Consider the following 17,338-nt stretch of genomic DNA (forward strand, 5'->3'; position numbering starts at 1 on the left):
AAACTGTAGAGACAGTAAAAAGATTAGTGGTTGTGAGGGGTTAGGAGAAGAGATGGATGAATAGGCAGAACACAGAGGATTTTTAGGGAAGTGAAACTATTCTGTGCAATACTACGTTGATGTCATGGCACATTTGTGTAATATGCAAACCCATAGCGTGTACAACACCAAGAGTGAGACCTAATGGAAACTATAGATTCTGGGTGGTGATATGACAATGTAGGTTCACTGATTGTTAACAAATGTACCATTCTGGTAAGGGATGTTGATAGGGGTGGGGAGCGGGGGGAAGCTGTGCATGTGGGGGCAGGGGACATATTGGGGTTTTTTGGTGATGATGGTTCTATTCTTTTTTTTTACTTTTTTGTTTAAAAAATGTTTTTGTTGTGGTTAAGTATCCATAACATAAAATATAATGCTTTAACTATGTTCAAGTGTACAATTCAGTGGTGTTAAAGATATTCACAATCTTGCACAACCATCACCACTATCTTCAGAACTTTCTCATTTTCTTCAACTGAAACTCTATGCCAGTTGAACACTAACTCACATTTTCCCATCCCTCTGCCCCTGGCAACCAACATTCTCCTTTCTATCTCTGAATTTAACTCCTCTAAGTACCTTATATAAGTGAAATCAACAATATTCATATTTTTTTGACTGACTTATTTCACTTAGCATATCTTCAAGGTTCATCCATGTTATAGCATGTGTCAGAATTTCCTCCTTTTTATTTTTTATTTTTTTGGTATCTGTAAATGTATATTTTAAAAGTACAATCTGGATTGGACTCTGATAATAGATTCTGCCTGCAGGAAAGCTTCTATAAAAGGAATTTCTTCTATACAATTATAGGATTATTTTCATAATGAGGGAGAGCAATTAACCCTTAAATAATTTGCCTGTGATCTTCATATAGATTCTATCATGAACATTAAAACATCCTATTTACATTCTTCAGGGTTCATTATTTTAGGATTTTCAGCAGGTATGGTTTATAGAAATACCATTTCCCCTGAGGATTCTTACTATATTTGGGAGCTGGGTCAGTTTAAAGCTCTTACAGTGCCATTGGAGTGTCTATGACTCTGTTTTTTGGGTTTTTTTTAAACTTAATATCACCATTCTGAAGTTCATCATTTTAGTGGCTGACCTCAGTGATTATATTTTACATCCATTTTACATTCCCACCAGTAATTCCAATTTCCCTACATCCTGGCTAATACTTATTTTCTGTTCTTTTGTTTTATTATTATTTTTTTAATGGCCATCTTAATAGATGTGAAGTGGTAACTCATTGTGGTTTTGATTGGCATTTCCCTAATTAGTGATTTTAAGCATTTTTTCATGTGCTTATTGGCCATTTGTATATCTTTGGAGAAGTTTTTTGGAGAAATTTACTTCCACGTAACTAAATATGTCATCTCTGCCAATTATTTTGCATTTTTAACTACATTTTAAATTGGGGTATAAGAGAAGGGTCTACTTGAAGAGTGTAGCATCAGGGTAGGACTGGGAATATTTCTTGTGTATGGATTGCTTTCCCAACAGCCCACTTTGATATTTAGCAAGGCAGATCCAAAGTCAAAAAAGAAATCACCCGTTGCTGGCATTCTCCTTTCAAATTCACCACCCTCACATTCTAACTTGCCACTATAAAGCCCCATAAAGGCTGTTGGAAGGAGAAATAAGTGAGATGACTAAATATTGGGAACAGGAAATAGAATGAAAAGAGAGAACCAACTAGTTTACTGAGCATTGTGAATGGATAGTTCACATTTTTTATCTACTCTATATTAGAACTGCTAGCTATTAATTCTCATATTGAGCTCCCCCCCCATAACAGTGTAGTTTGTGGACTTGAATGTGGAATAAATATAAAGATTAATACTTGTATAAGTGACTAATGTCGTGAAGTATTTGAGATGATGCTGGAAAGATTAGTTTGGGACTATGAGAAGAGCATTCGTCTCCAAACTGTATTTTAGGCATTGGGAAGCCATTGAAGATTCTTGAGGAGTAGATTGTATACCACATTATTTCTCTGTGGTTTAGGAAGATTTATCTGACAATGGTATGTTGGAGAAATAAGGCACTGGAGATTTGCAGTGGATTGGCTAGTTATTATCCATTTTACTGTAATTACTTCCCATCATAGGTTACTTTATAAGTAAATACTCTTTAACCAGTCACATGACTGTTATACTTTCAAGTAGAATCAATGAGTTTTCCAGAATTAAAGAAATTGAACTGAAATTGACAGCAGAAATTCTAGTAGGAAGATAAATCTGAAGTGTGTATTAATAGCTACAGAGAACTAGAGTGTACAGTATTTAATGTCTTAGTATGAGATAAAGAATGCTATGGATGGAAAAGAGGAAGAGGAAACACTTAAGATGAACACTTGAAAACAGTGCTCGTTCTAATATATCTAAGGTAGAATAAACGTGTTTCATATATATTTTTAGCATGCATAAACACTGCACTTAAATTTCAAAAAAAGCATTCCTAAAATATTAATGCTGATATTTGGATAAAGAAGACTTAATATTCAAGAGAAGATACGATGTTTGCATTTTTATTTTTTATTTTTGTAAAGAAACATTTTCTAGGGAACACCTAGGTTAATAAAGAAATATTATAAGGGACCCTACAACACAGTCCTGCTTCAGTTGTATTCACATTACTGACTTTGTATGAGAGGTTCACCAGCTGTTTGACTGGCAGGAGCAGGAGCTTTCACTTCAGTAGTTTATAATTCCTGGCTATTCTAGGATAGTTTGCACTTCACCAAGCCTCAGACAGGTCAGGACATTTGGTAGGAGAAGGTTGAAAGACAAAAGCAGCAGGCCTTGGGTTCTCAGCCTTTTAAAAACTATTATTAAATATATATTTTTTAATTTGGTGGTTAGAACTTTTAGTAATGTGTGTGTATTACATGTAGACAGTATTCATTAACCAGGAGGAGTTTTAAAATGTCAAAACCGGGAAAAACTACTCTAAACCATGGCTTGGTTCCTGTTGATCTTAAAAGTACAAAAGAACCTCTACCTCATCAAACTGTGATGAAGATATTTAGCATTAGCATCATTGCCCAAGGCCTCCCCTTTTGTCGAAGACGGGTAAGTCTCACACATTTGAAAAATATGAATGTTTATTTAAATGAAGTACTTCTGCCTCGTGTAGTGAAAAAGGGCTTCAAATTTTAATTGATATTTGTAACTAAAACTGTCAATGCATTGTGTACCAGTGAACCCTTATATGATAGTTTTATAATATGATACAGGGCTTAGAGAGCAGAGTTACCAAATCTACCTCTCATTTATTTTTCATGAGATGAGAATCCTGCAAATTTATTTAAAATTGGTAAATGTAAAAAAGTATGTTTTGAAATATACTGGCAAATATTAAACCCCCAAATTTTTAGTTTTTATTTTTCATGGAAAGCAAAAAGCTGTTATATTCTCCTGATGCACAGGAAATATAGCATTTAGTTCTATTAAATAGTATTCCAAGTCCTTAGGTTTGTTTGGCCCTTTAAGCTGTATTATTTTTAAATTGCTGTTTCTTGAATTCAAACTTAATAGAGATATTACTTTTTGTTGTTATGTCAAACAAAATTAGCATGCTATCATAACTGTATGGCAGTTAACGATATAGTTTATATGTAGACAATTTGAACTAACATTTTGTAGAACTTGTGCTAATGTATAATCAAGTTAGGACCTATTGGATGTTTTTCAGGGTAACATACTCCTCTCTTTCACCAAGATTTGACCCTGTTAATATTAGCAATTTGTTGTATTTTCTGAGTCAGTTAGTATTGCCATTTTGAATTTTTTACTAGAGTGATACATTTTTAGATCTAAAATATGTTTATGATCCTTGGGGGGGAAAACACAAAAAAACCCAAAAACCTTGTCCCTTTGGTATCAAATGAGTGTTTGTGGATATCAGTACTATTAGGGTTCCGTCTTTTTTGTGTTTTTTAAAGTTTTGTTTTGTTTTTAGTTGACATAAAATACTTGTATTGTTTTAACTAAAAAGAAAATATTATATTAAACAAATGTGATAATTCATAATACCAGAAAGATATTTTTCCTCTTTAGTAAAGAGAATCTTCTGTTTGCTGAGGACTTAACCTTTGTGAAGATACATTTTCTAATTAGCTTAGTTCCTTTTGAGTAGTTTCCACTTCTACTCCAAACAAGTGGCAGCCATGTTGGAAAACTTGAGTGAGGTTAAAATGTAATACAATGTAAACATTGAAAATAGAATACAAATATCCCCTTCACCCTCTTGTTTCTTTTTCTTCTTTACTATGTTTCAGAAAGTGTTTCTTTCATTTTGTCTTCTTTCACCTTGTCAGTTTCATGGCTTCTGCTGAATGAGGTCATTGCTCTGTTTTAAGCATTTTACACAGAGGCCTCTAATAGCTTTAAAGTCATTAATAAACTAACTTACTATTTTACTACTTCTGTAAAAGAAAATACCAATACAAATAAATATAAAAATTGAGAAACAGAAGTGTGGAGCTTTTTTTTATAAAAAGTAAAAGGTTAAGGTATTAAAAATTAAAATAATTTTATCCTTTTTTTGTCGAATGTTTCTAATAAACTTAAGTACAATATATGGGGGATTACTTCATTATGTCACAGTATATGTTTCCTACCTTTGTCTTCTTACATGGACATTAAGTTTAAAAGGCATAGGAGAAGATTCTATAAGAAAAATTAATAGAGAACTTAAAAGGTTTTCCCTGAGGGCTTCCTAGGGTCACTATTCAGTTTGATTTTTCTAGATTACTGTGTTATGTTAAATTATAGCCTTGAAGTTATAACATAATGAAATATGAAAAATAAAATTCATACTAGAAAAATTTTAGAAGACATTTAAGAAACAAAACGAACACATTCAGTTTTAGCCTGCCTGCCAATAACTTACTATTGCATAACTCATTGACTCTGACTACTAGAAATATTAGAGGGATTATGAAATTATATCCTTTCTCCCTCCTTTTTGCAACTGGGTAATTTAGGTATCTTTAAATTGATTTACATTCTCTTTGTAATTTTGTTTACTAGCTCTCCCTTGTTGGTACAATTTACAATAAACATTTTTAAAATGTATTTTTCTTTATTAAAATTTTTAAAAGAACTTTTGATATGATATACAGTTAATAATACTAAATTTTCTGCCTGTCTTGTGTAGCCTTTACATTTAGGTATTTTTAGTTTCTTTCAAACAGATTGCTGTATACCTTGATGACAAAGTAGCAAAGCAGATAGCCTTCTGTATTTTGCAGGCCATTTTTTTCTTCCAAGTAGTGAGCTGAATGTAATGTATAATTATTGCTGAAAAAAATATGTGCAGTCTTGATCTATTAAAATTTGAAAAACATGATACTGTCCTTCCATCTATAGATGCAGAATCAAAGTAATGTTTGCATGATTGGTTAATGTTTACACAAAATAAAATAAGAGCTTGAATATAGTGAAACATTCTTTAATATAGTAATTAAAAGTAAGTTCTACAGGTAATTCTTAGTATTAGGAAAATTTGGAAATATAACGTTTAACTATTTTTTTAAAAAACCCAAAACTGTCCTTTTGGGGAAGACAAACTTTACAAGAAAAAGTTATTTAACCTATAAGATAACTGGGAAATTATTTGATGTTTTCCTTTGAAATAGAAATGCCTAATTATGGTTATACCAATAAACCCTAAGATATATAATTTTTCCATATTTAAACATATCTGAAATAAAAATACATTTTAATGGAACTTCATAGCTTACTTGGCAGCACTTTTTCTTTTTTGGCCATAAGAGAAAGGATGACACATCCTACATTTAATAATAGTATGTTGAAAGAAAATATACTTTTAATGTTTAAACCTCATTTCTTAGCTCATTTTGCATTTATTTGGAGCACTTTTAAGCGTTTACAGGATTCTCTTAAAATTATTCTTCAACTTAACTAATTTGGTAAAAGTTTCCAAATGATATGAAGTTGTTGGTTTATATATATATCTTAAAAAAGATATCTGGTGACTGTGCTGGTTTATAGATACTGTTTTTAGAGTGCCTCATATATTCTTGAGTTTATGTAGCATAGGCATCAGCAACACAGAAGACTAAGAATATGGGGTAGTGCTTTCGTGGGAAGGGTGGGGTACAGATGTGGGACAAGGACTTGTGCATCTGAAACCCAGAAACTCAGGCAGAAGTGAAACATATAACTGAGATTTCTGGTAGCTGAAAACAATTTCATAGTGATTATGTTCTATATCAAGTTCTATTCTAAATACTATATTTAAAATTATTTTTCTTTAAAATGAAAATAGAAATAAAATTAAAATAAAATATTTGTGTGTCATTTGAGAAAGTATTAATATCACATCTTGTATATTGTCATCATTGGGTGATGTCTTAAATCAGGGGTCCGCAAATTGTTTCTGGAGAGGGCCAGTAAGTTTTTTAGGCTTTGTTGATCACGTAGTTAGTCTCTGTTGCAACTAGGCAGCTTTCTTTACCTTTGTAGCATGAAAGCAATAGACAATATTTAAACAAAAGAGCACGACTGTTTTTAAATAAAATGTTATTTACAAAAACAGTGAAAAATAGGATTTTACTATTATAACAGTACTAAAATAATTTTTTTTTGCCTTTTTGGCTTATATATAAATTTCAGCTTATAATAAGTTTTTAGAATGGGATTACTGGAGCTTTAAGCCATTCCTTTCTTTTAAAATCCTCATCTTCTCAAATTCATTTGTAGTTATGTGAAAAAGAATTCTATTTTTATGTATCTAATCACTAGCATTTTAACATACTGCTTTTTATTATTTCTCTTCTAAATGTATAGTTATTATAATAATACTATTAATGATTGCTATCTTTTAAAGAGAACATACTATGTATTCTAGGTACTGTTCCAGCTATTTTGTATATTTTAACTCATTTAATCTTTAAGTGGTTTATTAGTTAGTTAGCCACTGTAAGTTAAGTATTCTTTCTATTTAGTAGATGAGAAAACTAAGGCCCAAACAAGTTAATTCTCCCAATTTTCTTGGTAAATAGTAAATCTGGTATTTAATATCAAGACTCATAATGCTGAAGATATTAGCTCTTCTTTCTGCTATGTGTTGTGACCTATATACACTTTTTTCTTGTGAGCCTAACGCCTTTCAACTACTATTATATTAATATTTTGGAGGGTAAGCCTGTGAGCTTATCAGTGTTGGACACTGTTTCTGTGAGAACATACACTAAAAGTTTCAAACAATTGACCTACAAATAATTTCTTGTAGCACAGTCCATTTATAAATATATAATTTCTTGTGTAATCTCATTTAATATAATTTCTTATGTAATCTCTTTTAATTATAAATTTATCCCACAGATTATGTAACAATTTCAGTAATAAAAAAACTAGAAATATTCAGACTGAATGAATATTTGTCCTTTGTGTAAACTGAGGGATGATACCTCAGGGTCTGTGTTTGGCAGACAGCAACTGATGGTAGGGTGTCTGATTAACTCCTCAAATAGCAATGTAGTACCAGTCTTCTCAGTTCTCTCAATTAATAGTCTTACCAATGATGACAAAAACAACATAGCACTTTTCTTAACAATACTATGTTGGGTTCAAGTTATATCTTCATTATTAAGTTATCCATGAGACTAGACAAACCTATATTCAAAATTTTAATATCATTCATACATAACTTAATTTGTTGTTTTTGTATATATAATCTTTAGTTCACCCAGTATATAATTTTAATTTGTTATGTTCCTTTCATAGACTGTTGACTAGTCCATTAGAACTTGTAAGCAAAGGTCTACCAAGGTTTTTAAACAGTTATATTGTTTTTGTTTCAAAAAGTAATATCTCTATTTATTCTACAATGAAATTTTCATTTATATGAAGATTTTATATGTGCCCCAGAAAGAAGCCATCATGAACTCTGTTGATAAAGCAAATTTGGGAATTATTATCCTCCTGAAATTAGTAATTTAATATCTCCCAAATTCTCTGAGTTGAATGGCTATGTAGTAAATTTTGATTTCCCCTCCAATATTTAATATCTTTTTCTTTATTAAAATATTATAAGATATGCTCAATATATAAAATGTAGAAAAATATTTTTCTTCACAGTTTCCCAAATTATTAGTAATTCTACTGGTCAGTAATGATAATTTTAAGCATATACTTTTTTAAACAATTGGTACTTTAATCCATTGTTAATGTACTGCTAGTGTTTTCCCATGGCCATTTATATTCAAAGTATATAATTTGCCATATGAATATACCATAATTTTTCTATTGTTGATTGGATAGTGATCTACTTTGAAATTTTTTATACATTAATCTTAACCACATCACCATACATAGATTTCAAAAGAAGAATTATTGGGTCAAGGGGTATAGGCTTCTTTAGATGCTTGATGAATATTTCCAGAAAAACTTTACCAGTTGAAAATAACGTGAGGGACTTCTAATGTTAAAAAACAAAGAAATCATATATTAAGCACATTTATTCCTACCATGGCAAAGTTTTGTGGACTTTACTTAGTCGATACTGTTCATGTTTTTTACTATAGGTTTTCTATCAACTGAATTTATTGTTTTATTTTAAAAAATTGATATATGCTTATACTTAAGGCTTCATCAGGAAAATATGTAAATAAAAATTATTTCTTATGGTGATTTTATTTTTTATTCTTATGGGAAATAATATTTGCCATAGACCTCTCACCTTTATTACTTTAAACTATAATTTTCTTCTCCAATGGTTTTAGCACTATGATCTATTTTTTTATCTAAACAGATGACCCACATGTATGATTTTATAATTTATTATTGATTCCACATATTGTCTTTACTGCAAGTCTTCTTATGGTTGTCTCAATTTTTATTTGTCATGTTAGATTACACTTTTACATTTCTGAAATTTAGTGTGGCTTCTTTACAGTATAAATGACAGCCTCTCCCAAAGTATATTGCTATTAATAATCTCTACTGTAAGAGTACTTCTCGTGCTAGCGAGAGCAGCTGCCAGAAATACTTGTCTGTTTCTTATGGCACTATTACTTTGCCTTACATTTCTGTCATAGCTTTGTTGTTTAGCTCCAATCAAGGTTTACCTTTTTCTAAAAAAAAATTCTAATCTAGCCATGATTAATAGCCAAGCTAGTTAAGTTATAGCAAGTCTGCTCTTCTAAAATGTCCTGATGCCTAAAAGCGATTTCATGAAACTCAACATCTTTTCATGGAACCTCCTAACCTCCTCATTTAGGTTATAAACTCTTAGAATTCAGAGATTATCTTTAATATCTTTTTATGCTACCAGTGATGTGCAGGAGAAAGGTAGTATAAATATTTGTATGACTGATTCACTCAAGTATCTGTTACAGTTGGAAAATCCTTTAAGGAGTTTTTCTGCTGTAAGAATATGGCATGTTTTTGTTTACTAAATGTTTTTAAATGACTGTGCAGCTGTGATTTTGAATATTTCATTTTCTAAATTTAACTAAACTCAGATACAGTTTGACACTTAATTTTAAAAGTAATTACTACTTACTAATTTTGAAAACGGAGAAACAAGCACAGGATGCAGTCATTTAGGTAGTACTTTTAAAAGTCAGAAGTATCCCAAAATGCTGGAATAAAGGGAAAAAATTACAGTATTTTGAAAAGAAAGAACAGGGTGGTTGTATGAACAAATTTGGAAATGGATTTTAATAGGGTACCTTTTTGTTTTTAAGTGTGAAATCTAAAACATGGCTTCCTAAGTTTGTCTTACTTGCACATGTATTCCATTGGACTTGGAAAATATAGTCATTTCCAGATCCTCTGATGTCCTTTATGACCATGCTTATTTATCAATAAAGGAATTAATTACTGTTAGTTACATATCAGATCATTCTGTTTTAGATCCTATTAGTCTTTTTCTTCTTAAGCATGTTTTATGCATCATGTGTAAACATGAGTAAACAGAGTATAAATTATAAGTTTTATTGAGATTTCATTCTTTGTACTATGTACGGCACTGGCTATAAATAAAAAGATGTTTATCCCTCATGCCCATGGATATGCAAAAATGAAAAATCACAGTCCTTTAAGTATTTTATAATTCAGTGGTAAAACCACAAACAATTATAGTGCAAAAGGATAATTCCTTAAATGGACCTATGTACAAAGTGTTGTGGGAGCATGAGGAGGCCACGTCTCAGTGAAAATGGTTCAGGAAGAGCTTCACCATAACTCTGAATGAAAACATGTAGGTATTCCCTAAGCAGATGATCAGAGGATTAGTAGACAGAAGGAACTTATATTATTGCTTGGGCTCACATCTTGGTTTTTTCCCCATATTATACTGCTGCAAATTACTCACATTTTTCCTTTCATTTATTATTAATAAAGTCAGCCAGAAAATATGTATTGACCACCTAGAACAGAGAATTGAGAACTTTTCTAGAACCTGTTGCTATGGGTGAACTTGATAGACAAAGGCCATGCCCTCATGGAGCTTAGATTCTAGTTTGGGGAGACAGAAAATAAATATGACTGTTAATGCTAATGTTTTGGTGAGTATAAAATAGGGTAAATAGAATAAGGTCTAATTTGATATACAGGGAAGGCATTATGCTAGGTACTTTCTACACATAAATTCATTTAATCCTTAAAATCACTTTGTGAAGTAGGTTATATTATGTATTAGGTCATTAAATATGAAATGTCCAATTTCAAATCAGTGTAGTTTATTATATCTCAAACAAGAAGCAGTACAATTGATCAAAGTACATGCCTAAGTATCAACATAGTTTTGCCATCTTAATGATAGCTTGCTTATGCCAGCATTGAAGAAGCTTGGAGAGTGAGTAGCCATGAAATTGTGAAAGGTATTTTCCACAGCTCATTAAGAACTGAATATTTTTCCTTGAGAGAAGTGGTCCAAAGCCTGGAAGAAGTAGTAGCAAGATCTGGTGAATATGGTGGATGACAGAGAGTTTTCAAGTCTACCTTCTGTAGTTTGAGCAGTGTTGTTTTTTGCAACATGTGCAAGAGGATTGGCCCACCTCTATTGACCAGTCTCAGGTGCTTAATTGTAGGCATCCTCATCATTTCGTCAAGGATGCAGTGGATGCAGTAGCCATCCACTGTAATCAGTTGACCAGGTTTCATAAAGCTGTAGTGGATGATACCAGCGCTGGACCATCAAACACACACCATTAGATTTTTTTGGTGAATATTTGGTTTTGGACTGTGTTTCAGCACTTCATTTTTATTCAGCCATTGTGTCAAAGGCTTTGAATTGTCAAAAAGAATCCATTTTTCTTTGAGATGATACTGTGCCAAAAAGACCAAAACAAAACAAAAGAAAAAAGAATCCATTTTTCATCACAAGTAACAGTACAGTGTAGAAACAATTTGCCTTTATGTTGTGACAGCAAAGAAAGGCAAGCTTTGAGACGATTTCTCTACTGATGCTCTTTTAATTTATGCGATATCTGTCTATCCAGCGTCTTTACCTTGCCCATTTGTTTCAAATGGTCCAATATTGTTGGAATAGTAATGTCAAACCTTGTTGTTAATTCACGTGTAGATTGAGATGGATTCACGTCCACTACAGCTTTCTACCATCATTGTCCACTTTGGTCTCGGATCACCCAAATGTCTCATTTTCAAGATTAAAATCACCAGAATGGAACCTCTCAAACCATCAGTGTATTGAGCGTTCGTTAGCCACATCCTTCCCAAACACTTCATTGATTTTTCGAGATGTCTGTGCTGCATTGGTTCCACGACAGAACTCATATTGAAGAATAACATGAATTTTTGACTTATCCATGGTTTCACAAAACTTGCCCTAAAAAAATTTTGAAAGATAATCACAAGCCAAAACGTGATTGAAAGAATGAGCGTATACCTTCACAATAAAAAATAAAAAACACACATAAAAGTGTCAAAGTGAAGTGTCAGAGATATCAACTGTCACTTAAGGAAATTGGACGTTTCATACTTAATAACCTAATATCATACCTATTATGAGAATCTGAGCATAGGAAGGTTCAAGAACTCCCTTAGCTGGTGTAGCTGGGATTCTAACTGAGGCAGTCTAGCTCCAGCATCACAACCACTGTGGTATACTGATCTGGAGTAAGAATGTGTTGAGCAAAGAAAAACCAATCATTAGTTTCCAAATCTTTTAAGGGTTAACTTCTGCCATGTAATCCTGCAATTTCAAATATGTAATTCTCACTCTTTTCCACATTTATGATATCAATATCTAATTACTGATAACATTACTTTTTGTCATCAAATTATGTTTTAGTATTTAGTTATGCCTGAGTTGTCAGATACGAATGCAAAGCAAATCAGCATAGAAACAACTTTATGAATCTGTTTTTTAGATAAATTTTTGCTAATTAGATAATTTGTACAAATTGCTTAGTAATATTGATATTACAGGGCAAGGCTATTTAAATTTGTAAATTTAAACTAAGTTATGTTTTTCAGAAACTAAATGTTAAGACATGTAGTATGGAAGACAGATGAAAAATATGCTAAAAATAAACTTGGAATTAAGCTCCTGGCAAAGTAAACAAGTATGAAATAAGTCCACAGTCTCTTGCCTGCAGACCAGAATCCAACAAGGTCTGAAAACTAAAATTTTTAAAGTAAAGGTAGCAAAACCTAATCCAAACTAACATAAGACAGTCACCTTTATTATTTTCTGAATATTCATATATTTTGCTGCAGAAATATTAATGTGTAATGTACTGACAGTGTTCTGTAATACACAGTATATGCACCATATACCTCTCTAAAAGCCAAAAAATTCTGCATTTAGGAACACAACGATCTTCCAAAAGCATAGAACTAAATCCATAGACCTTCAAGTTTTACAACTGTCCCCACGTATAGAGAATGGAATATACGTTGAAATGTCAAGGTAGTCTTAGCTTTATCTTAGTCTCTAAGTATATGCATATTTAAATACTTTGAAACATGTATAGATAAGTATCTAAATTTTATTAACCTAATTATAGGCAACTCCATATAATACAGTGATAGTTTGGCACTTACATATTATTTTTCCTTCAGTGATTAAAATGGAGCTTGCACTAACAGACTTATACTTTAAATGAGGGAAGAGAACCCCAACCACATTTTTAAATTCTTACAGTATTTCTGAGGAAAATTAACACTACTTAATTAATTTTAATTTGTTAATACATATTATACATATCCTTGTGTGTGTTGCTAGTGTTACAAAGATGACTAAGACAGAGTACCTTCTTATAGGAGGCCACAAATGCCTTCATGTCTCTGAGAGACTTGTGTCAGTGTCCACATTTAGTGGTCCCATATCAAAATCAGAGAAACATATGGTAATTAATTCATCCAGCAAATAAGAATCTACTAATTGCCAGGCACAGTTTTAGGCACTTGGAATACATTCGTGAACAAAACAGGAAAAAATTCAGCCTTTTATGTAACTAAACATTTTAGTGACCCTGAGAAGTCCACCAAGACATAAGGCAACAGTTTGTACCAATATACATTGTATCATAGACTCCTTTATTAAATTATATGCTTTTCATTTTAAGTCAATTGGTGATAACCTGTATTATAGTTTCTTCATATGTATATATAGATTACTACATACATGTACATAGATACACACTTTGCCTGATTTGATAGGACTGTGTTGGTGACCTTATTGAAATATGTAATCTGCTGGTTTTCAAATACTGTTAGGTCATATCCAGTACAAAATATTATTTTGACTGTCTGAAAGAATAAGTGTGATTGTGTTATTCTATTTTTGATGTTTTTGCAAGAAAACTTTCTTTTGGAATTTTTAATATATAATCAGGCTCACATTAGTGATTTCTTTCTGAATTATTCCCAGGTCAGAATTAGAGTTCTTTTCCCTTTCCTCGATGCTGTGGAAAGTTGCATAAATTAACATGTGCTTCACATATAAACCAGTTAAATAACAGTAGACATAATTTATGGCAGAAATACTTGTGTTATATTTATTTATGTTAATATGTAGATAAGGATAGATATAATTTGTTTTTTATGTAATATAAATTTTACTACAGAGGTAATAGAAGAAATGATTACCATTTGTGGTAAAGCCAGTAGCATTCTAAATGTTAGCAGTTACAGTTCAGGTATTTCCTTTCACAAGTGCCTATTGATACAGCACATCTCTTTATTTTGCATATATAGTATTTTGTTCCTAAAATATGAAATGTAAAATAATTTTTAAAAGTAGCGTTTCTTTAAAAAATAAATGTGGTATTAGATTTAAAAAGTTTTCTCTCATGACTTCAGTAGTATCTCTATGTGTTTATGTGTATATTTATAAACTATTGAAATTTATTTAGGAAAACAGGAAAAAAACATTAATCAACATAAGTATTTCTTAACTATTAATTCTGTTTTTATAATTCTGTTTACCTACACTGAATATTTTTCAGAGCTACTGAACTACAAAACAGCAAGCTTTTTTTTTTTTTTTTTTTAGGAGAGCCACCATTTCTCAAGCACACACATTCGGTTACATTCACATTATTTGCATATTTGTTTTTGTTGAGGGAAAGGAGTTCAGAGTGGTCATTTAGTTGTAGGAGCTCTAAATATAGATAATGCTAAAAACATTGCATTGATCCACTATACATATGCAATTTTGATGTAAATAGTTGAAATATAATTTTACAGTGGAATTCCATGTATATACATCTTTAAGAATTTACTCACAACTAAATCACGACTCTTAGGTTGAATTTTCTACCTCCAATAAATGTAGACACAAAACCACACCCACACACATGCGCGCACGCGACAGAAAAGGTTAAATGTTAATCTCCAAATTCATTTATGATTATGATATCCTTATGTAATGATGGGGAAATCTGTTTTGAGAGAAAAATGTATGATAATGTTGGATGAAATTCTCTTAAATTTGTTCTCTTTTGCTAGTCTTGAACATGAAAATTGAAACTTGTGAGTTATCTCTATATTTAATTACATTTTTATGTGCAGGTGATTTCATACAGTTCACTTGGGAACAATTTAAGCTTAAACAGCTTTTCAATAATCCATAGAAATTTCTACATTATCACTTTAGATTTTAAAATGCCATTGTTGCTACTAATATGAACATGTAGGGGCAGTATAGTACTGTTTTTGTAAATCTTGTCTGAATTTGTGGGCTTTTAAAATCTGTAAATGTTACTATTAAAAATTTTGTTTTTTGAGAAAATGTAACTGTATGTCTTATTTTTAAAAGAATGATTGATACAACTCCATTAAGTTGAAACTATTCTTTCAATTCAGGTTCTTACATATATAAAAGGTCTTATAGTATAAAAGCTATGGCCTTGATTTATATTTGAAATCAAGGAATATGTTAAAGTTAGTTAAAAGGAAAAATACATTTTTATAGTTGGACAGTAAAAGTGAGAATAAAGGGATTCATAAAAATATGCAAAATACTAAGATCAGTGCAATTTTGCTCTTATTCTACACCAACCTTTCAAAATGAATGTTTAATTATGAGAATTTTTTATAAAGTCTTAATTTTTCAGCCTGACAAGTGAACAAAACTTAGATTACCTAGTAGTCATATTTTAAGATCCTTTAACTGATAAATATTTTTTTCTGGTATCAAAACAATTAAGGTTATTATAAAATTTGTTATAAAATATAGTAGCTTTTTTTCCTGCCTTACATTTAAAAGAAAACAACCGAGCAGTTATCTCTTCCATCTATTTATTCATTCTTTTCAACACTTTCTATGAGCCTATGCTTTAGGCATTTAGAATGTAACAGTGAACTAAACAGACCTAAGTCCTAACCCTTGTGGAATGTATATCACAGTAACAGAGTGCTTAAGAGCATGAATGATAGAATCAATTAGACCTGGGTTTAAGTTCTTAGCTCTATCACTTACTAAGCCTCATCTGGAAAATGGAGAAAATAATAATAGTACCTACTACATGGGGTTGTTGTAAGGGTAAAGTGAAACAACCTGTAGAAAGTATCTTTATAAGAACTTAGTTACTATTATGAAACCCATATAAAGCTTTGTTTAGATGTATTGGTTAAAACTATAATTATCCTGATATAATCACACTTATGGTTAGTATTTTGAATACTTTTTCATTTTTAGTTTTCTTGAAATTGTGAAAGTAAATTCACAGCACCAATTTTGAATAGTTTTTTAAACAGTTTCCTGAGTGACTGTTACTCTTCTCTAAATGGGAAGATACTGCACATAAAAATTGTTATTTGGTTCTAGTTACATTATGTAGATTCATTCAGTGTGACTATCATATATGTAAAAATTAACCCCATTATGTCTTCCTAAATGAAGAAAATGATATATGACATTGTGTTATTTTGTTTGGAGATTCTCAGATGTTCAGAATAAATGTGTTGGCTTTAAATATCATTAAATTAGAATTTTTAAAATTGCTGTAAGAATTAAAAACAGAGATTATAGATTTACATATTATGTTAGCTGCTCAAGTGTCTAGTAAATAATTTCTGTTATGGTTTTAAATTCTGACACCATTTTTCTCCCTAAAGCTCCCAAAATTTGGTAATTAAGAAATGGAACAAACTTGTTAACATCTTTAAAAGCTATTTTGTCAAAATGGCACCTGCTATATCGTTACTATATAAGAATTGAGACTTAAAACATTTAAAGAACTGATTCACAGATTTTTAACAAAAAGTACTTGAAAATTTAGACCTTTCTTTGGTATTCTGTGCTACTCTCGGTTCTTTTTATTTTTTGGTTATATGGAAACCCCGGGTTTAACTTGTACACATACATGTATGCTGTCCCACACACAGGCATCCCACATAAATACAAATAAAATTCTAACCTCCCCCACAACCTCTGTGTAATAGCTTATCAGCTATGTTCATGCTGCAACTGCTTCATTGAGGGGAAGTGTTGTTCTGCCGTTTTCATATTAGCTTTGTTATCATGCAGTATTTTTCAGCTCATGCTCATTACCATACAGCTGGTATGTAGAGAAGAGAAGGAAGCGGGCAGAAGTTGTACTGTCTACAAGAATAAGAAGCTCTCTTGCAGATGGGTTGCTGGCAGATGGGGCATGTGTTTGAACAGGTTTTACTAATAACAGAGTGCATTAAAAATCATTCTGAGAAAGTCTAAGGTCAGTGCCATGAATTCAGAGCTTGAGAGGTTGTTCAGCTTTTTTGTAGACCTTGTTCGAATATTAATTAACTGTAATACAAAAAGGTAATAAATGGCAAAACATAACCTCCTCCAAAAAAATCTT

At 31.3% G+C, this 17,338-nt stretch overlaps 1 protein-coding gene across 13 annotated transcripts in view; it reads left to right on the forward strand.

The window, feature by feature from the left end:
- The window catches only part of FBXW7 (F-box and WD repeat domain containing 7), a 190,241-nt gene that overhangs the window by 125,514 nt on the left and 47,389 nt on the right, over positions 1-17,338 (forward strand). The window contains exon 1 of one of the 13 annotated variants that reach the window (XM_012783708.3): positions 387-3,122. The exons of the other annotated variants lie outside the window; for them this stretch is intronic. Coding sequence (XP_012639162.2) covers positions 2,976-3,122 — 147 coding nt within the window. The 5' untranslated portion in view covers positions 387-2,975. Of the gene's footprint in view, positions 1-386; positions 3,123-17,338 lie in introns of those variants that run through there. 13 annotated transcript variants of the gene reach the window in all.

The sequence above is a fragment of the Microcebus murinus genome, chromosome 15 (assembly GCF_040939455.1).
Source record: "Microcebus murinus isolate Inina chromosome 15, M.murinus_Inina_mat1.0, whole genome shotgun sequence".
Classification (NCBI taxonomy): domain Eukaryota; kingdom Metazoa; phylum Chordata; class Mammalia; order Primates; family Cheirogaleidae; genus Microcebus; species Microcebus murinus.